This window comes from Galeopterus variegatus, unplaced genomic scaffold (assembly GCF_000696425.1).
Source record: "Galeopterus variegatus unplaced genomic scaffold, G_variegatus-3.0.2 Scaffold1905, whole genome shotgun sequence".
In the NCBI taxonomy this organism is placed as follows: domain Eukaryota; kingdom Metazoa; phylum Chordata; class Mammalia; order Dermoptera; family Cynocephalidae; genus Galeopterus; species Galeopterus variegatus.
In genome coordinates this window covers 130857-153743 of record NW_007728016.1, presented here as the reverse complement: position 1 = coordinate 153743, position 22887 = coordinate 130857, and the positions used below count along the sequence as shown (strand labels likewise).

The following is a 22887-nucleotide window of genomic DNA, read 5'->3' as shown; positions in this document are numbered from 1 at the left end:
TTTTTTTTTTTTTTTTTTTTTTTTTTTTTTTTTTTTTGTCTTTTTGTCTTTTTTCCGTGTCCGGCAATGGATCGCAACCCTCAGTGTTGCCCCCGTACCGGACCGGGGACCGGCAACGAGACCGCAACCCTCGGTGCCGCTCCCGCGCCTCGCTCAGCCAGTGAGCGGGAACCGGTCCGTATGTGGGATCCGAACCCTCGGGCGGGAGCACCGCCGCGCTTCCCAAGTGGCGCACTATCCAGTGCGCCACCGGGCCGGCCCCAACTATTTACTTATTCTATGTAAAACAAAAGGCTAGGTGCTTTGAGAGGATACAGGAGTAGAGAGAGACAGGATTAAATTTCTGACTTGAAGAAGTTTACAATTTTTAGAAAAGATGTGATTTATGCAAATATCTACAATATAAAGTTGTGTCAAATATATAATACTGAAATATCAATATTGGCAATTTTCCTTTCTGCTCTTCTTTGTATATGACTATTTTCTTAGTCAGAGGCATCCACAAAATAATTCTTAGAGAATCAGGATTTTTAAAGCCACGAGAAAGAAAACATATATATATTTTTAACTTCAAAATAAGCTCTTAAAGCCCACATCTGACATAATTGAAAGCAAAAGCTTTTGATTTGCAAGAGAAAATGCTTGGCTTTGGGACTGAGAATCAAAAGAGAAAACCCTGACAGAAGTAAAATGGAGTTTATGCTTCAATGGTGATCTGGAAAAAGAATAAACACTCATAAGTTATGAATACAGAATGAAAGTCACCCAGGCTAGGAGTGTGGGGCTTACACTTATAGGAGTTTGGTGTATCCAGGGAATTGAGTATATAACCCAAAAGGACAATGAGAGGGGTAAATGGAGTCAGTATTGAGGTTCTGCCTAACCTCATCTTTTACCAGCAACAGGAATAAAGTGGAAGCCACTCTAAAACCTGTAGGGTGCCCCAAATTGCCTGCACTGAGGATGCCTTTTCACTGTTCTATCATCACTGGTTTTTTTTTTCTTTCCTTTTTGTCTTTTTTCGTGTCCGGCAACGGATCGCAACCCTCGGTGTCGCGCCCGTACTGGACCGGGACCGGCAACGGGATCGCAACCCTCGGTGTTGCGCCCGCACCTCGCTCAGCCAGTGAGCGGGAACCGGTCTGTATGTGGGATCCGAACCCTCGGCGGGGGCGCACTGTAGCAGTGCGCCACCGGGCCGGCCCATCACTGTCTGTTTTTTAAGAGTCCATTACAAAGGTACAATTAGATAGAGGGAATAAATTCTAGTGTTCAAGAGCACAGTAGGGTGACTATAATTAACAATCATTTATTGTGTATTTTAAAGTAGGTAGAAAAGGAGATTTGGAATGTTCTCAGCACAAAGAAATTAAAAATGTATAGGTAATAGATATCCCAGTTACCTTGATTGGATCATTACACATTGTATGTATGTATCAAATTATCACATGTACACCATAAATATGTACAGTTATTATATGTCAATAAGTCCCTTACATATTGACTGTCGATTGTCCAGAAGAAGGCATGCCTGCTTGGGCCCCAAAGATTTGCTGAGCCTTTCTAAACTGACCCACATGAACACCTTTCTTCGCAGTGATGCCAGACATTCATGTGCTCCCCAAACAGAAGGGGCAGTGGGGGGTGAGGTGGGGGGTCCTTGAAATGCAGAATGAAGTTCAAGTGTGCAGGGTAGAGCCTCAAAACTTGTACTTGGATTAAATGAGACAATGGTGAAATCTATGACAACAGAATGTGATAAATGTTGTGAGAGAGACATTGAACTGCTACTCTGAGAGGGAGCCAGAAGAGACAGTGCTTCAGCTGGAAGGATGAAGGAAGGCTTAGCATTTTAGTTTAGCTATGAAAAGCTTTAGCAGCTGAAGACGGGAGCAAGGCAGGAGACAATGTACAGCAGAGGAAACAGTGGAGAAGAGCTTAGAAATATGTTTAGCACTCTGCTGAGAAAGATTGATCTGCTCATTCCTTGGTTGTATCCTGCAAATTCCTCATTTCTCTTATATGTAAGTTGGAAAAGATAAGAAAAGGTTTTGAGAATATATTAATGAAAGAAAGGAATTATATATTTACTAAGTGCAATCAGTTGTCAAGTACCATACTGGATACTTTGTATATATTATCATATTAAATCCTATGAGCTGGATACTATCATTATCTTTACTACACACCTGAAAAAACTGAGGATAGGAGAGGCAAAATGACTTCTTCAATGACATCCAGCATAAATGGCAGTGCTGGTATTCAAACCCAACCATTTCTAACTCTCCAATTCCTGGTGCTTCCCAAAAGAGTTAATCAATGATTTAATGAAGGAAAGCAAAGTGTTTGAAAGATATCATCAAAAGTTAAAAGGAATAGCAGTCCTTATCACCACCCAAAATGATATACTTTAAGAAGTTTGTGGAAAAATAGAACTGAAAGTTAAATGAACAAAGCTGGAGGCATTACACAACTTCATTTCAAAATATACTACAAAGCTATAGTAATCAAAACAGTATGGTATTGGCATAAAATCACACACATAGACAAATGGAATGAAATAGAAAACCCAGAAATAAATCCACATATCTGCAGCCAACTGGTCTTTGCAAAGGCACTAATAACATACATTGGGGAAAGGACAGCTTCCTCAATAAATGGTGCTGAAAAAACTGTATATCCAAATGCAAAAGAAAGAAGCTATACCCTTATGTCTAATCACATATCAAAATCAACTGAAAATGGATTAAAAACTTAAATTTAAGACCCAAAACTATGAAAATACTAGAAGAAAACATAGGGGAAGCACCCCAAAACACTGGTCTGGGCAAAAATTTTATGGCCAAGACTTCTAAAGCACAGGCAACAAACATAAAACTAGATATATGAGTTTATATAAAACTAAAAAGCTCTGCACAGCAAAAGAAATAATAAACAGAGCAAAGAGGCAACCAACAGAATGGGAAAAAATACTTGCAAACTACTTTTCCAGCAAAGGATAAATACCCAAGATATGCAAGGAACTTAGCCTAAAACAAGCAAAAAAAGAAATAAACAAAAACAAGTAATCCAATTGAAAAGTGGACCAATGACCTGAATAGACAATTCTCAAAAGAAGACACACAAATGGCATACAGGTATACGAAAAAATGCCCAACATCACTAAACATCAAATCAAAACACAATGGGAAAATGCAAATCAAAACCACAATGAGATTATACCTCACTCCAGTTAGAATGGCTGTTATGAAAAAAAATAACAAATGTTGAGGATGCAGAGAAAGGGGAGCTCTCATACACTGTTGATGGAAACCTAAACTGGTATAGCCATTAGGGAAAACTATTTGATGGTTTCTCAAAAAACTAAAAAACTACCAGATGACCCAGCAATCCCACTGCTGGTATCTATCCCAAGGAGAGAAAATTAGAGTACCGAAGAGATATCTGCACCCTCATGTTTATTGCAGCACTATTGACAATAGCTAAGATGTAGATCAACACAGTGATTGTTGGCAGATGAATGGATAAAGAAAATGTGGTATACATACACATCAGAATACCTCTCAGCCATGAAAAAGAATAAAACCCTGTCACTTGAGGCAACATGGATAAGCCTGGAGGACATCATGTTAAGTGAAATAAGTCAGGTGCAGAAAGATAAACACTGCATGTTTTCATTCATATGTAGGAGCTAAAAAAAAATAATAAGTTAAACTTTTAGAAGTAGAGTAGGATTGTGGTTACTAGAGGCTGGGAAGAGGAAGGCAGAGGGATAACAGAGACTGGTTAGTTATGAACACAAAATTACAGCTAGGTAGGAAAAATAAGTTCTAGTGGTATACAGTGGTGCTAGGCATCTATAATTAACAATAATTTATCATATCTTCTCAAATGGCTAGAAGAGAGGAGCTCAAATACTCTCAACACAAATACATGATAAAATTTCACAATGATGAATATACTAGTTACTCTGATTTGATCATCACACATTGTATACATGTATTGAAATATAACTGTATCCCATAAATATACACAACCAATACATGTCAATTAAAAGTAAATTCCTTTACAGAAAAAAAAAGATAATGCAAATCTTTGCATACAATTTTTTAAGACCCCCTCATACACTTCAAAGTCTATATGGTATGAATAAAGGTTTAATATTTTAATTTAAAAAATACATTGTGTTTTCTTTGCATGTAAATCCCTTTCAATCCAACATGAATTGAATGGTGATTCCAGTCCTGCTATGATCCTAGGTCTGGGCTAAGCCCCATAATGGACATAGAAGAAGCATAAATAGAGTATTTGCTTTGGGAAAATCATGGGCTTTTAAGGAAAGCAAAGAACACATGAGAGAACAAATAGATGGGACACTATCATGTACTACCACAGTGAGATTAACAAAAAGCCTGGTAGGTACCTGGAAAAGGAAAAGATGGCTGTGAGTCAGAGTAGAGAAGGCTTCATTAGAAACAGTAGCCCTTAGCCCCTTACCTGGACCCTAATAATGTGGAAAAAAATCTTCTTGAATTGGTATGTGGCTTTTTGTTTTCTCTCAGAAGATGTAAAAACTGTGACTACTTTCCAGTACTTGATACAAATTCTTTTTTGTTGTTGTTTTTTGTTTTTTCTTTGTAACAAATGGGAACACCATTTGTGGTGAAGTGAAAGACCATGGAAGGCTGAGCATAAGGTTTGAAACCTGACTCTGCAACTTACTAAAGGTGGATGAGTTACTTAATGTCTTTAAGCCTCCATTTCTTCATTCGTAAAGTGGAAACAATGTTTTCCAAAATTACAAGATCATTAAGGAGAAAAAAATAGGCAATTTTATCTTATAACGGGATTAGCACTGGGCTTCACCTATGGAGGAAGCTGTACTGATACTAACTTCTGCTCCCTAAATCTGAGTTATGGTAAAGGAATGCATGCCAAGTATTGAGACAGTTCACAGAGGATTTGGGCTTAGAACACCCATTTCCACAAAATGAATTATGGTTTAAAGCCATCCACAAAAACTGATTTTGGCCCATGAGTAGGAACATGTCTGTAATAACTGTCTTCAGATTGAAGAATTAGAAGTCGCATTCAAACAAACAAAAAAATCTTAATGCTTTCAGTGTAAAAGGATTATTGATCTTAAGTAGAAACGTTTATTTTGCTATGAGATTAAATTTATGTATATTAAATCATTCTTATTTCTTTTTCCTAAAATGAAATATCGACATCCAGAAAGCTACGTTATCCATGCAAGTGACAACATTATGGTCAGCTTAGAAAGTTGAGAGTAATCTGAGTCAGTGAAAAATTTAGAAGGGTCATCATCAAAATGAGGACAATAAATTTCAAAGTAAAGATTAAAAATAAATTAATCCAGGTGAACCAGATCACTGCATCTCCATTTTTTAAAAAGAATTTCAGAATATGCTCATAAATTTTGATGGCACTACCCCTGGAAGAGAAAGAAGTCTTCGTAGCCAATGGTGGAAGTTGATGCAAAGGTAAAGTGGTACTTGTAGGAATAAGGAGTAGAAAAGAGAGACACATTATAGGAAATAATATGTTTCACCATTCATTTTTTCACCCTTAATGCAACATTTAGAAAGTTTCTACTATATCCTAATAGGCATTGGAATAAAATGATTAAATAGCAGGATCTCCACTTAGAGCTTACACAAGTATTTATTTAAGCAAACAGACACAGTAACACTTTCATTCATTTATTCCCCCCAGAAGTTCACAATCTATAGGGGAAGGAAACAAGCTAATTAGCCATGAGATTGAGTACAGCAATAGAGGTACACACTAGCTGCTATGTACCTGAGCCTTGAAGGAGGAAATGGCCTGAAGGATATAAGGTGAGTTAACCCTATAATTTCCAGACCGTTACTTTTGCAACATTTCTGGGAGTTCATCTACTTTGAGGCTCAACCAATCATACTAAAAACTCTTGATTCTTCCTTGATTCTGTCATTTACCACTCTCCTGAGTCACTTAGTCTTACTCTATGAAAGAATTAAAACTTGGCTCAAGATTATGAACTCCAGCTCTTAACTGGAAACTCATCTAAACCTGACACTTCCAAATCTAGGGAAGTGCGACATCTAGAATGACTCACTTCAAAGTGGAGTTCTCCAGTTGTGGAGTTGTTCATGACAGTGACTTATCCTCCCCTTCCTCTTCTGCCATCTGCTGAGCAACACAGGGGATCTTAACCTCATTTAATGTGGCTGTATCTCCGAAATCTTGAAGTCCAACATCCCACTTTCTAGCTACACCTTTCCATCCCTTTAACCAGTGATTAAATGAAGTTGATACAGCCAGGAGCAAATCCATGGTGCATTTTATCTGAAGCTTATACAATTTAAGAGGACTTCTTCAGGAAAAAATAATACAAAATTACAAGTGGAAAGTAGTTGTAAAAGTGAATATTTATTATAAGAAAAGAAATAAAAACAAATCACTAAATTTTAAAAGTAGACAAAACCACATTACAAAATTTACTGAAAATAACATTTTAATTAATGAATGAATTATGCCTCTGTAATTCTTTTCTTTTGTAATTATTGGCTGCATATGTTTGGCTACATTTATTGCTTCTTTATTTGACCATAAATTTATAATGTCAGTTTTAAGAAAGGATGGAGGGATAATACAGTCAGAAAGTAGTCATTCCTCTAGCATGATTAATTGGAAATTATTTTTCTTTTCTTTAATTTATTTTTTAAATTGAAACATAATTGATTACACATATTTATGGGGTACAGAGTTGACTATTAGTATTTGTGTACAGTATGTGATGATCAAATCAATATTGTTAGCGTGTTCATCATTACAAGTTGTAATTACTCTTTGTGTCCCTTACTCAATTGCTCCCTAACTGCTCTCTGCCGACCCTTCCCACCTCTAGTAACTATAGGTCTTTTCTCTCCTTCCGAAGATTCAGTGTTTTATTGTGGTCTTTCTTTCTTTCTTAGCTCCCACTTATGAGTGATATCTGCTTATTAAACTTACTGAAGTAAAATACAAAACGTACCAACATAAGGGCTCAGCTTGATGACTTTTCACAAAGATTAAGCCCTCAAGAAACACCTCTTATCCCACTTCCCAATCATTAAATTCCTCTTTCCTAAAGGTCACCATCCCAACTTATAACCATAAGTTTTCATGTTATAAGTTTTCATGTTGTTGAACTTTCTATAAATGGAATCATTTGGCATGTAGGGTTTTTTATCTGTATGGATCCTTTGACTCAATAATATGTCCATGAATTTCTTTCATTTTGTTGCATATAGAAATAGTACATATATTTCCATTGCCATGGTGAAGCAGTGTATGAGGGTTTCAGTTCCACGTCCTTGCCAACATCAGGTGTTGTCAGTCATTTTGATTTTAGCCATTTTGGTGAGTATGCAGTGCTATCACAGTTTAGTCAAATTTGCACCATCCTGATGAGGCCAGCATTCTTTCATTTAAATACATTCTTTTGTGAAGTACCTACTCAAGTCTTTTGCCTTTTTTTTAATTATCTGTCATATTTCTTATTGATTCATATGATCTCCTTATATGTTCTAAATATACGTAAGTGCTTTATTGGGTAGAGGTGTAGCACATAACCAATTCTGTGGTTTCTGTTTTAGTTCTCTGAGAGAGATCTTTTAATGAATGTAAGTTCTTTACTTTGATAGATTCCAATTGGTTAGTTTTGCCTATGGTTAGTCCTCTTTGTATCCTGTTTAAAAAGTTGTTTCCAATCCTTAACTCAAAAATATAGACTTTGGGCCGGCTCCGTGGCTCACTCGGGAGAGTGCGGCGCTGGTAGTGCTGGGGCCGTGGGTTCAGATCCTATACAGTGAGGGCTGGTGCGCTCACTGGCTGAGTGTGGTGCAGACCACAGCGTACCAAGGGTTGCGATCCCCTTACTGGTCAACAGCAACAACAGCAACAGGAAAAAATAGGCTTCTACGTTAATTTCTAGAAGCATCACTGTTTTCGCTTTCAAATTTAGGTCTATCAAATTTGGGTTTACAACCAAATGTAGATCTATAAACCATTGATTTTAGATAGAGTGTAAAGTATAGGGTCAAGATTATTATTTTTAACATGAATATCCAATAACCCAGCATTATTTATTGATAGGCTCATGATTTCTCATTGCAAAATAGCATCAACTTTGTGTAAATTATTTTGACAGTCTGTTTCTGAGCTCTCTATTCGTTTCCATTAATCTATTTGTGTATCTCTGCACTAAATCAACACTATCTTAATGATTCAGTTTTATAATAAATGTTTAAATTTGGTAATTTAAGTCTTCCAACTTTGTTTTATTTTTCAAGATTCGCTTGGGTATTCTTTTTTCTTTTAATTTATTTACACATAAGTTTTGAATTGGCTTATCAACTTACAAAAGAACACTCCTGGGATTTTGATTAAAAAAACGATGAATCTATAGATCAATTTGGGGAGAACTGACATGTTAACAATATCGAGGTTTGCCATCTGTGAATATAGTTTTACTTCCATTTCCTTAGATATTCTTTAATTTCTTTCATTGCTATTATGTAGCATTTGCTGTGAAGGACTTGTACAACTTTTGTTAGACATATCCTTAGGTATTGGATAATTTTGATACTGATCTTTGTATGTTAAGCTGTCCTAAAAAACATCAATATAACGTTATCTGTGTATTCTTTTGTATTCTCTGGGTATGCAATCATGTCATCTGCAGATAATGACCCTCTTATTTCTTCATTTCCAATTATTATGATTCTTATTTCTTTTTCTTGCATTTTTGTTCTGGCTAAGACCTCATGTATAATGTTTATTAAAATTGGTGATAAAAGGCTGTGCTAATCTCATTCCTAATCTCAGGAAAGAAGTGTTCGGTATTTCATTATTCAGAATGGTTTTTAAGTAGGTTTTTGTTGTTATTGGTATTCCTTTTCAGATTTAGTATGTTTCTTTCCATTTCTAATTTGCTAAGTTTTTTAAAAACATAAATAGGTGTATATTTAATTGACTGTTTTTAGGAATTTCTATAGTTCTAACTGGAAGTATGGGGCATTTTCCTGGGTCACTCTTCTATAGCAGACCTTGAATATCAATTCAGTTAGAGAAACTTTCTGTTCAAGCCCCTTAGCCTGTTAGTGCTGCCCTATCTACGAATTGGTGAACGACTTCGAAGGAAAAGTGGTACAGAATGCATAGCTTACCTTAGTGTGATCCCCTTTTCCTCCAGATCATGGCCACTAAAGTCCTATTTATTTTAGTAGTCCTCTCATGCCCTCAGATATGTATTTGAATATTTTTTTCGACCCAGTTAGTAAAAAAAAAAATCCTTAGCAGAATTAACTTAATGCAGGTGAATACCTCATGGCTGTAGCAGAAAAGTGAATTTTGTTTTTATTATTAATAGTGTCAGAATTTTCTTTTACCTTTACAATTTGCTATTGGTGGTACATGTAAATTAAGAATATTATCAAACTGGAGATAAACCTAACTGGTGATATATGCAAATTAAGAATACCTCTGAAAAGTCTTTTTCATATTGAAGTTATTAGATTTAGAAAAAAATTTCCACAGACTATCTCTGGCCTTGTACATTTCAAACATTGTTTCTTTTCCGCAGCCCACACATTTCTTGTGCTGGATGCCTCAGGAGACATTCATATGATGATCTGACCTCTGGCCAAGCATTTTTGCATCCTGACTTTGGATAGATCTCACATTAAGTGTAGAAATATTCTTGGAAGCTATTCGTACATTGGAATTGTTAGTAATAACTTACTGGTGCATGGAAGTAACTTCAAACTATATAAATATATCTCATTAAGTCCAAACTAAATGTTTTCCCCACTCATGCTCCTCTTAGCTAGCTCCCAAAATACTTGCATCCACTCCAAAACCACCCAATTCAAGGAGAGGTAAAATGAAAGGAAGTTGGAGCAGGAGGTAAGGGTAGTCTTAACCCATGCTTTCTCAATGGGCTGTCACCCCAAGGATGCAAAGTCAGTTCTTGGGAGGTAAAATAATTGTACTCTTTTTTGAATATATAAAGCACAAATATACACACAATACATAATCAAATACTTAGTCCATGGGTGGTATTAAAAATTCATGGGGAGGGGTAATTAGGAAAAATATGTCTAATAAGTCTTGTTAAGGGGGCAGTCACTTTTTTAAATGTTGAGAAGCACTATTTTAACCATCTGAGGTTAAAATGTCTTGCATTGCAAATTTTACCAAGATCTATGTCCCTGTGAGCCCATTGTTAAGGCTCCTCACAGGATCTTGGGGAGGACCCAAACAAATGAGGGTCTCTGGGGCCAAAGGTTCATTAGCTTCATGGTAAGACCACCACAGACACACACTGCAGCAGGACATGTGAGCCATGAGGCATCCCAGCTACAAGGGTTTCAACCACAGGTGAATATACAATGTGAGCCACCAAATCAGAAATAACCAAAGCAATTTCTTTTTAGTGGAACTACCCTTCGTTGTTGCTTTCAAATACAGGTTGAAGGGAATTCCTCAAAGCAGTGAGTTGGAAAAGAAAAGGGAGAGAGGAAGTTCTGAACCACAGAATGTGAAGAGAGGGGCCACAGCCTCAGCTCAGACTGCAGTCTATTAAACTGCCTGCAAGAACACACTGCTGGCTGTGGCAAGGCCCACGTTTAATTATGCAGCTGCTTAGGCATTTATAAAAAGTTGGAGGGTACCTCAAAGCTGTTGAATTTACATGATGCATGGCACTGAGCTTCTCCCAATCTGTACCTTTGCACAAGTATCTCTTGCATCTCCCTTGCATGCCTTCTCCCCATTTCCATAAATGTGTTACTATTCTTGAAGACCTAGGTCAGTTTTTCCTCATATCAATCTTGCCTTACTCTCCCATACGGTTGCTGTAGTCATCATCTATTCAGTATTATAAATATTTTTGAGAAACTTCTATCTTTCTGAATAGTCAATGAATTCTTTCAATAAAATTATGATTTTCATTCAGCTTCATGTCTCTAAACCAAGTGAAACAATGCCTGTATGAATTACTGAATATCAGAAGCAATTATAACCTGCTATCATTGTGGGGCTTTATAAGTTGAGGATAGGGAAAGAGTACTTAGATAATAAAGAGGATTCTACCTCTATACTATAATACTGAGGCTGTAGTTATATACAAGATCAGGACAGGACTGAAAACATATGGACAAGTACATATATACTTTAAGTTTCTGTCCTATTAGTAGATTACAAGTGAAGAATTAATAATCAACCAGTAGATCCCAGGAGAGAGTTCAATATAGAGACTACCAGAACTTTATGCTTGATTCTGTTTCTAAAATCATGTTTAATTTTGCTCAAGGCCTTTCTTTTTTTGAGCTGTGAGATATATTCTTACATGGAATAAAGAGCCATGCTGTGAAGACAGAGAGAACTCATACACTCAGCCATAAAAAAGAATGAAATTCTACCATTTGCAACAACATGGATGAGCCTGGAGAAAATTATCTTAAGTGAAACAACCCAGGTACAGAAAGAGAAATAACTCATGTTCTCACTCATAACTGGGAGCTGAATCCATAAACAAACAAGAACAATAAAGAGAGACAGAGAGAAAGAAAGAAAGAAACAACAATCACAGTAATATGTTGAACTGTTAGAAAACTAGAGGTGGAAAAGGGAAGGGGGGGCGCTAATGAGGAATTGGTCAACAGACACAAAGAATGGTTGTGTATTGTAATAATGAATAAGCTAACTATACTGATCTAACCATCACGCATTCTACGCAATTATTGAAAATCAACATTGTACCCCACAGGTATGTATAATAAAAAATAAATTAAAAAAAAAAAGAAAATGGGTCATTTTCATGATACAAAACCTTAGAAATATACTAAGAGTATGCCTATCTGGATATTAATTTAAATTACTACTGGATAATAGTAAAATGCAGCTTACCTTTCTTGCCAATGGGCCCAGTCTTGCCAATATTACCCATGTCTCCTATATCACCCAGTTCTCCTTTAACTCCTGAAAAGCAAAGCATGTCATCTTTATATCATAAGATTTTGTCTTCCCTGTAAAGATGTGGCTTACATGTGGTATTTTCTTGAAGGAAAAACAGAAAATTGTATTCTTCTACCTGTGATATCTCACATATTTCCAGTGCTATATTTTCTAACAGATTTATAATGTATGCATTAAAATTAAAAAGTGCTCAAGTGTGACAATCTTGAACATGATGGTATTAAAATAATTACTGATGTAATATTTCTAGAATGACTGCAGCAGAGGCTATTTAATCTTAAGGTTAGATACGGGGCTTAGTGGAAGCATTCTTGCATTCTACTCTGTCTCTGTACTTCTCTAAATCCGTTTTGGCTTCGCTGAGAGATTCTATTTCCTCTCTGTTTTAAAACAAGGTTTGACAATCTTAGCCACTCTAAAACAGGGGAGGGAATGTGCAGTCATAAAACCTAGTGATCAAAGAGATATCAAAGATTGTCCTGCTAAGTTTTTATACAAAAAACTATGATCCCAGGATCACTGAGTTCTTCCAAAGTTATTAATTTTAGTTTTTTTCTACAGTGACCTAAAAAATATTTATCAGTTATAAAGTTTTGTTTTTGTGAGAATAATTTTTCAATTGACATACATATTTATAGAATGAGTTTAAATCAGCATTTCTCAAATTGGAGTCTCAAGGGCCTGTGAGTCTTTTTCTTCCCTTTAAATTACTCAAGATTTTAAAATAAGTGGTCTAGGGCAACCATCTTGTGGTGGGTGCCAGGGAATATTTCAGGTATTCAGAAGGCACATGCTTACACGTCACTATCCAGAGCTATGTTTGGGCGAGGTTTACTCTCGGCTCCGTGAGTGAAAGCATTTTCTAATAGCCTTTGTGTTATTATCGTCATCTTTGCTCCTACTCCCCCCATATCCAGCCAATTGCCCCACTGTGTTATTCCTTGTATAAGAAAAGAGGAGCCAAAGAAATAAAGAGATATTGGGGAAACGTGTCTATATCAATGGGTAGGCAACTTTCTGTTCCTTTTTATTTTCCTCCTTAACCTCTAGGCCAGCCAGTGAAAGTTGCCTAGCAGTGGCTTCTGAGGGGAGACACAGCTAGGAACACAGCTGTGTTTCTAAAACTCATAGTTTCTTAGATAATCCCAGAGACTGCTATTCCCTGGGTCTCCTAGATTGCCTCACTGCAGCCATCCCTAAGACTGCAGCTTGAGAAACGTATCCAAGTCTCACGGACAGGCGATCTCATAGGAGCTCTGGGATGGCAAGAAACACATTTTATGCATCTTCGGGGCAGAGAGCATTATGAAAGCTGCTCATTTCTAGGGCAGGGGCCAAGAGAGAGAGAAGAGCAATTCTGACGTGATAGTGTCAATTTCGTATCATTTGACCTACCTTTCAGTCCCATGCGTCCTACTTTGCCATGTTTTCCCTCCTCTCCTGGATCTCCTTTTTCACCACCATCTCCTTTGAAACAAAATGAGAGAGAGTGAGCCGCTCAGATAGTCACATAAGCACATACTCGCCAGGGTAAGGTGCACATGGTTAGAGTCCATTCCAGCTCACTGAGTGTCTTACAACTAGGATGTGGGTATGTACATAGGTCACATGAACTGGACATTGAAGTAAGAAGAAGAAACTTCCAGTATATGTTTTCTTTTACTTTTCTCCACATCCAACTCTATTTGAAGAAATATCCTTGCTGTTGAATCCCTGAAAATTTGGTTTGGCCTGGCAAATCTTTATTCTTGCAGTAAAATCTGGCTAATTCTTGAAGCATGATTTATATATATAATTTACTTTGATATATATACAATTTACATTTATATATATAATTTACATTGATTATATATATATGATAAATAGAAATTTACTACTCTCTGAATGCATGCTTGAAAAACTCAAATTGAAGGCATGGACCAAGACACTAAGAACAGGAGTCTGAAAATGGGGAATAGCTGCAAAGCAGTTCTGTGTGAGCAGCACCTGCCTTAGTCATGGGTGGGTGTAGCTCCTGCACTTTGAATGATCAAAGAGGACTGAATGAATAGTTTTACCAAAAGATACCCTGGACGGTGAATCAGGAGTCCTGGATTTTAATATTATGTTAGTCACTGATGGGTTGAGCAAATCTTCAATAGGTGAGTGATGGGGTTTTTGACGTTGGAGTAAGACAGATCAAGACTTGAGTCTCATCTCTACCACTCACTATCTGGAGGAATGTGAATATATGACTTTACTCTCTGAGTGTCACTTTTTTCTCCTGCAAATTGAACTAATAACATTTACTAGAGTGGGCTCTTTAAGAAGTTCAAATAAGATAATATGCATAGAAGACCTGGGATGCAATCAGTGCTTAGCAATGGTGGCTATTGTTGTTACTTACTTTATGCTTCAGTTTTCACACCCTTAATGTGGGGACAAGGTCTGTCCCTCCACCTCATCCAGTTGTTTTAGGATCAACGAGGTAAGCATGTGAATGTGCTTTGAAAATAAAGAGCACAACACACACAATATTGTGACCAGATACCTACATTGTCACCAAAGCAATCTCAGGACATGAAAGAATCCTGTCTATCACCAGAGGAAAGAAAGAGAAACAAAAACTTACAAAGACAAAATGAAGTTCCTGGGATTGGACAATTCAGGGGGAGAGAAAATTGAGATGTTCATTAATTTACCCAGAAAAAGCATGACTAAAAATTCTCTATTTTTTTCTGGCAGCAGAATGTTAAAATTTTAAGTGGAAGCATGAGCAATGTATGGAATGTACGTACAGGCTGTGAGATTGGTCAAGCATTGGTGCACCTCACAAGGGAAGCTATAGCCTCCTTCCAGAGAAGGCTTTCAAAAAAGAAGGCATAGATTATTTTTGTGATCAGACCAGAGGGTAGACTAGGTGGCATTTTTCTTGCTAAAGTTAACAATGAATGTCTATCAAGCAACTATAATCTGTGCCAACCACTGTGTTAAAAGGACTTGACAGGTAATCATCATAGCATTTGAGGAGGTGGAAACTATTATTGCTCCATTTTATAATGAAAAATGAGACTTTATGAGGTTAAGTTGCTTGCCTATTGTATCATAGAGCTTGTTAGTGGTTGAATGAGGATTCAACAATGTATATGTTTCTGCCTCTGCAGATCCCTAACTGTAGACAGTTGTCCTTTTCAGCCCAGGCTTCTGTGACTCTCAGCAGATGGTGGATTTTAGAGAATCTGGCAACTTGCCAAATTTTTCAGGGAGAAAAAGGTAGATGCAGAAAGAATGACAGTTTTTGTTCCTTTTTAAACTAGAAAGATATTGGGAAAAAAGAAAAAAATCTTATTATCCCAATGACTTAATTCACAGGAAATGCATCCTTGAGGTGGTTACATAATTGAGACCCAGCTTTGCCACTTACTAGCTGAGAGACCTTGGGAAGTCCTTTAGTTTTTCTGAGCCTTGTTTTACTCACTTGTAGAATAAACAAAATAATACCTTTTATTTCCAGAGGGTTTTTAGCAAAGGTAAAGTTATAAAGGTGTTTTCCTTCAGGAAAGCCTCCTAGCACTCCTGGGCTGGGCCAACTTCTCCCTCTAATTACCTCTGTTGTTTGAAATATCCATTTAGACTGACTGTACTGGTTTATTTCTGCTTATTCTTTGCAGCCCTCTGTGACCTGAAGGATGGCTGGGATCATAGTGATTTATTGCAGCATCCCTAGAATTTAGCACAGTGCCTGGCTGACACTTAGTAAGTGTAGTTGAACTGGGATATATTTTCTGAGAACCATAAAATATTTTGTAAATGTAATAATAGGGTTTATTGAATACTATGTGCCAACACTGTTCTTAGTACTTGACATACATTCTCTCATTTGATCCCACAGCACCCTTTGAGATGGATACTATTCTTAGCTCCACTTCACAGATTAAATGGTGTTAAAGACAGGTCAAGGAACTCCTCCAGGGTCACACAGCTCACAAGAGGAAAGCGAGGATTCAAACTAGGGTATTTGCCTTCAAAGGCTATGTTCTGAACAAGCTGAAGGATTTGTAACAGATCTTGTCCTAAGGTTTCTGGATCTTGGACTGTTATTCTGTACAACTGGACTAAGGATGCATGTCCTGCTCACTAAAAGGCAAGATCAAACAAAGCCACATGGATGTGAATTATTGTTGCCCTGTTATTTCCCCTCCTTCCTATAAGCTTTTCCATTGATTTCCTTTTTCTTTTAGGACTTCAATATGTGGATTTTATTTATTATTTATTTATTATTTATTTATTTATTTATTTATTCATTCATTCATTCATTGTATGCATTAATGGTGTACAGTTTGTTGTTTCTATACATGCATGTATTGTATAATGATCTAATCAGAATAGCTAGCATGTCTATCAAATAAACATTTATCATTTCCTTGTGGTTATAACATTCAAAATCCTCTTTTCTGGCTTCCCATTCATTTTCAAGCAAGTGGCTAACTGGAGGCATCAGGTGAGTGACTTAGTCATCTGCTGCTCCCTGGTGGCTCCTGATGGAGATCTGGGAGGGTGAAAACAGGATTATTATTCTTGTGACCTGTGTGACTGCATCCCTGCCAGGTGGTGAGCTGGCTGATGACAGAGACAAAGTAAACAACTTGTGTCCTTGCCTTCAGCTTGGGTTCTGGGTTCATTTGATCTTTGGGACTTGCTTTAATGAGAACAGAGGGGAGATATAAAAGCAAGCTTTGGAAAGGATCCCCCACATGGCTCACAGTCATCTGCTTTTATCCTCTTGGCAATACTTCATTGGATTAGAAGGACAATTTAGACTTCCTTTCCTTCATTTAAAAATAGCCACTTACATTTGAAAAGTGAATGAAAAATTATAAACTGAAATAAACTAATTTCAATTTTACAAAAATGATTTGTTTTAGCTTCCCAAAGCCATAAGGAGAATTCCAGCACAGCACACACTTGACCAAATTTTCTTAAGGAGGACTTTTTTTTGAAACAAGCAATTAGTCTTTTAAAATTGAATTCTAGTTTGAAATTAAATACCTGGACACAGGTCGGCACCCTGTACTCAGAGGAAGTAGTTATTAAAAATTAGTGAATTCGTTTTGGAAATGCTAAAGAACATAGCCAAAGTAATCTTATAGACTTGGGGAAGTTGTTAGCAATTTTCCTCCTGATCAGTCTCAGAACTGAGTCGGATAGTGGCATGATGTGCTTTATTAATGAGGCAAGGACTCTTGCCTAACGTATGTCCTTCTCACCCCTAATCACGTCTTCTTTCCATACAGGCCAACTGCATCCTCGTTCTTGAGAATTTCAACAGTCATATCAATTATTCCACAGACCTCTCATATATACCCAGTACACTAGCATGATGTGTCACCCTACCCCCAAGTACTTTTCTTCCCCATTCATAACCTCATCATTTTGCTAAAATATTTCAGCCTCCTTGGGACCTGCTGTTGTTTGTCTTCTCCCCATTAACCCAGTTTATCAGCCCCTCTGGTGCCATCACCTCCCCCCACCCCATCTGTTCTGGGTTCTTCCAACTTGGTCACTTCCACACAGCTCTCCTAGGGTAAAGGGAGTGCACTACACTGTTAAGAGTATTTTGGAGCAAGCCATTTCATTTCTCTGGTTCTGGGTTCTTCCAACTTGGTCACTTCCACACAGCTCTCCTAGGGTAAAGGGAGTGCACTGCACTGTTAAGAGTATTTTGGAGCAAGCCATTTCATTTCTCTGAGTTTTCAGTTTCCTCACCTAAAAATGGGGAAAATAATCCCTACCTCATAAGATTGTTGTGGATTAAAGGAAAAGTTTTCAGCCTGCCTCATTTGGTAAACTCATCTGTTTTTGCTTTAATGAGAATAGAAGGGAAGTATAAAAGTGATTTTTGCCATTCTGTAGGATGTCTTTTCACTCTATTGATTGTTTCCTTTGCTGTGTAGAAGCTTTTGAGTTTGATATAATCCCATTTGTTTATTTTTTCTTTTGTTGCCTGTGCTTTTGGGGTGTAATTCATAAAGTCATTGCCCAGTCCTAAATCCTGGAGTATTTCCCCTATGTTTTCTTTGAGGATTTTAAAGTTTCAGGCCTTATATTTAGGTCTCTAATTCATTTTGAGTTGATTTTGGTATATGATGAAAGGTACAGATCGAGTTTCAGTCTTCTACAAATGGATAGTACAGATCGAGTTTCAGTCTTCTACAAGTGGATATCCAGTTTTCCCAGCACCATTTATTGAAGAGACAGTCTTTTCCCCAATGTATGTTCTTGGTGTCTTTGTCAAAGATCAGTTGGCTGTAAATACATGGGTTGATTTCTACAAAGAGCTCAGACAACTTTACAGCAAAAAACCAAAATAATCCAATTAAAAAATGGGCAAAGGAGCTGAATATACATTTCTCAAAGGAAGACATACAAATGGCCAACAGGCATATGAAAAAATGCTCAACATCACTAATCATCAGGGAAATGCAAATCAAAACCACTTGGAGGTATCACCTCACCCCGATAAAACTGGCTATTATAAAAAAGACAGAGAATAACAAATGCCGGTGAGGATGTGGAGAGAGAGGAACCCTCCTGCACTGTTGGTGGGACTGTAAATTAGCACAGCCATTATGGAGAACAGTATGGAGGTTCCTTAAACAACTACAGATAGAACTTTCATATGATCCAGCAATCCCCTTCCTGGGGATATATCCAGAGGACTGGAAAACATGAGGTCGAAGAGATACCTGCACTCCCATGTTTATTGCAGCTCTAATACAATAACTAGGTGATGGAATCAACCTAAATGTCCATTGATGGATGACCGGATAAGGAAATTGTGGTATATATACACAAAGGAATACTACTCAGCCATAAAAAAAGAATGAAATTCTACCATTTGCAACAACATGGATGAGCCTGGAGAAAATTATCCTAAGTGAAACAACTCAGGTACAGAAAGAGAAATACTGCATATTCTCACTCATAACTGGGAGCTGAACCCATAAATAAACAAATGAATAATAAAGAGAGACAGAGAGAAAGAAAGAAAGAAACAGCAATCACGGTAATACTTTAGAAAACTAGAGGTGGAAAAGGGGAGGGGGAAAGGAAGGGGGGCTAATGAGGAATTGGTCAGCAGGCACAAAGAATGATTGCATATTATAATGATGAATAAGCTAACTATACTGATCTAACCACCCACCACACATTCTACACAATTATTGAAAATCAGGATTATACCACACATGTATGTATAATAATAAAAAAGTGATTATTCCTTTGTATTTACTCTCTCAATCCCTAAGCTATAATCATTACTTATTTTTTCAGTAGACCATGTGACTTTGTACTCTTTTCTATGAAAATTTTCACACAATGAAAGACAGATAGACATATACTCCCATTACTAAGATTTAACAATTAGCGTATTGATGTTGCTTCATCTGTTTGTTTTTGCCAATTCATTTTTAAAAAGTAAACTACAGATATATCTTTCTTAAATACTTTAGAGAGTGTCTCTAAAAGGTAAGAATAGTCTCCTATAAACATATTATCATTTTATCAATTGTACTTTTATAATGGGCTGTAGGTATTTGCTAAAATCACCTTCATGGAGTTCTGTGATCTCATTTATCTTGAGCACATACTGCTGTGCAATATATAGTCTAAAAAAAAAAAAGAAGAAGTGAAAACTCAGAAAGAGAAGCAGAAATTCAGAAGAGTAAGCCTAAGTAGTTTGAAAGAAATCATGACAAATAATTCTATTTCATCTTTTCAAAGAACTATTAGTAAATCAAGAAACAGCCTTTGAACAGAGTGGTTGAAAGAAAACAAATTTCCACTGGTCATTCACAGAAGGCAGCAGTAGTTCCTGGAAAGGTGGGATGATATATTGATGAAGCTCATGGATATGGTCACAAAGAACCAACTGCATCTTAGTTTATAGGAAACGGAATGCCTTTAAATTGGAAAGCTGTCCCATGGAGAATCTTATAAAGGAGATGGCAACTCTTTACAGAGATGTGTTTTGCTAAGAGACTCCACCTTCAGAAACCACATGACTACCAGTATTAGCAAACAGGACATTCACTCAAGTTCCTTCTGAAAGCTTATTGCAATAGACAGAACAGAAAATTTATAGTCACACAGACTTAGGCTCAAATCCTAAATCTGCCATGTAATAGCTCTTTAATCTTACACTAAATAATGTATACTTTAATTTAATAAGTAATTGAATTTAATAAATACTTGAATTTTAATTACTTTATTAAATAACATCAAATTATTCAATAAATTATTTAAATTCAAATTAAAGCTTATACCAAATTATCTCTCTGCTTCAGTTTCCTATCCTAGAAAATGGAGACAATGACCCTTTTCCCATGGCATTACTTAAAGATTAGGTGAGATTATGGACGGTAAAATTCATAAAAGAATTCTTTGCATCAAGTGTGCCCTCACTGAACCACCAATATAGCTTTCAATAGATGTGCTTCTGGTAACAATGCCACAATTTTATGTGAGTGTGTCGTAAACCACACTCACTCAATCTCAATTTATATGGTTTGGACATTATCTACGAAAATTTGTTCAGCAATTGACATATAACTCAATGAGAGTTCCTAAGTCTCAATTTAAGAATTTGAGTTAGAAGTCTCAAAAAATGGAGACTTGCTCTTTTTGCAGGGATAGCAGAGCAGATAAACTATCATTGAAGTATTTGCAACTATTTTAACACCACAAAGAAAGAATTTGCTATTAGTCTAATTTCTCTGAATTTATTGATAAAGTTATTTCCTTGGTAATTCACCATCTGGTTCCTTGTAACTACTTTCCAGCTGCTGCCTTGCAGTATTATTTAAATAATGAATTGATAAAGTTATTTCCTTGGTAATTCACCATCTGGTTCCTTGTAACTACTTTCCAGCTGCTACCTTGCAGTATTATTTAAATAATGCATTGTTATTTAACTGTTTATATTAATGTCAATTACTTACAGTGTAAGTTCCTTATGATAAGGGCAGATATTCTACATTTTATTCTAGAGTTGTTCAAAGCTTCACGATTTGCTAACTCACTCCCTCATTGAACAAGTATTTATTGTGTTTCGTCTCCACATGGGATCCGAACCCTCGGCGGGAGCGCCGCCGCACTCCCAAGCGGCGCACTCTCCAGTGCGCCACCGGGCTGGCCCAATAATGCATTGTTATTTAACTGTTTGTATTAATGTCAATTACTTACAGTGTAGGTTCCTTATGATAAGGGCAGATATTCTACACTTTATTCTAGAGTTGTTCAAAGCTTCACGATTTGCTAACTCACTCCCTCATTGAACAAGTATTTATTGTGTTTCTGCAAGCTCCCAAGCTCTGTGTTGTGTACTAAGGATACAGTACCATCTTGGATAGGACATGATTGATGCCTAACAGTTCAGTGGGGAAGGAGGCACTGAACATGGTTTTACAAATGAATAAGTTACTAAAAGGGAATTGCAGTGTGTTTTGTTGGCATCCAAGGAGGCAAGCCATTGGAAAGATCAATGACGCAGGAGTCAGGAGACCTGGCTAATAGTCATCTATATTGCTTTCCCCTCAATTGACAAGATAAAATATCCAATATGGATATAAAATGAAAGTGTTTTTTCAATATTAGCATACTAAGAAAATGCAAGGAAATATGATATGTAAAGAGATTAATTTATCTAGTAATAATATCGATGTCAATAATAATAGTAGCTAATATTTATGGGGTGCTTTCTAGGGCTCACACCAGGTCATTAATATGCATAAACATGATTTTAAACCATTGCTTAATTGTGCCCCATCAATTCCAGGGATCCATAAACTTCATTTCCCTTTCAGCTAGTTCCTATGCAGCCTAGCAAAGAAAAAGTCTTAGGATTTTGAGGATCCTACAATCTCTCCTACTTGAATTACAAAGCACCTATTCTTCGTTTTCAGACTTATTTGTCTCAAAAAATAATTACTACTTGGAACGTGCAAGTCTTTTGCAGTCTCTGCATGTCTGAGTAAGAGATGAGGGATGGGAAAGAAACTAACATTGTACTTAATGAAAAATATAACATTAAGGTTTGTTAGGGAATTTTTTTCCACCTTAACATATTTTTCATTATTAAAATGCATTCTCAGCCAAGCCAGCATAAACAAGACAAGGAGGAATTCTGTCAATCCAGGACTAAGTGGCACACTTCTGCAATGCAGTGTAGTAATTAAGAACATGGGTTCTGGGGTCATAGTGCTTTGTTCAAGTCCTAGCTCCATCACCAATTGGTTGTGGGATTTTAGCAACCCCATTAAAGTTTTTAAACCCTAATTTTCTCATCAGCAAGTCAGAATAATGAAATGCCTGCCTCACAGTTTTGTTGTGAGGAGTTAATGGAATGATGCATAGGAAAGGCTTAGAACAGTGCCTGGAATGTAGTGAACAGTGCCTGGAATGTACTTGAAATAGTACATTATGACAGTACTATCCAGGTGGCCATGTAGAATTACTAGCCACTTGAAATTAGGGGGGTAAAAAGAAGAGGACAAAGGGGAAGGGATGCCTCTTTTAGCCCACACCTTGGTGTGTAGATTTGAAACATCTTGGCTGACATGTGTTTTTGCTTCCAGAGAAGATTTGTGCTTCTGGGGTTGAAATGTTTACTACAATCTGTAGATGTAACACAATATTCTGTCTAAAATTCCTTTCAGTACAAAGTGGGGAAGAAACAAATTTAAAGCAAAGGAGTCATATTGTTATTAAGTGTAGGTAATAACTGTGCTATTATGTATACCAACATCTCAATCTACAGACATTTCAACTATCTGTGAGAATGGCAGTATCTTCTGATTATCCTTAAATGAGACAAAATATAAA

The 22887-nt window shown here is 36.8% G+C and overlaps 1 protein-coding gene across 1 annotated transcript in view; it reads right to left on the bottom strand.

The window, feature by feature from the left end:
- The window catches only part of COLEC10 (collectin sub-family member 10 (C-type lectin)), a 37477-nt gene that overhangs the window by 4920 nt on the left and 9670 nt on the right, over nt 1–22887 (bottom strand). The window contains exons 2-3 of the mRNA XM_008579530.1: nt 13423–13494; nt 11959–12030 (exon numbers count right to left, since the gene is read on the bottom strand). Coding sequence (XP_008577752.1) covers nt 11959–12030; nt 13423–13494 — 144 coding nt within the window. The remainder of the gene's footprint in view (nt 1–11958; nt 12031–13422; nt 13495–22887) is intronic.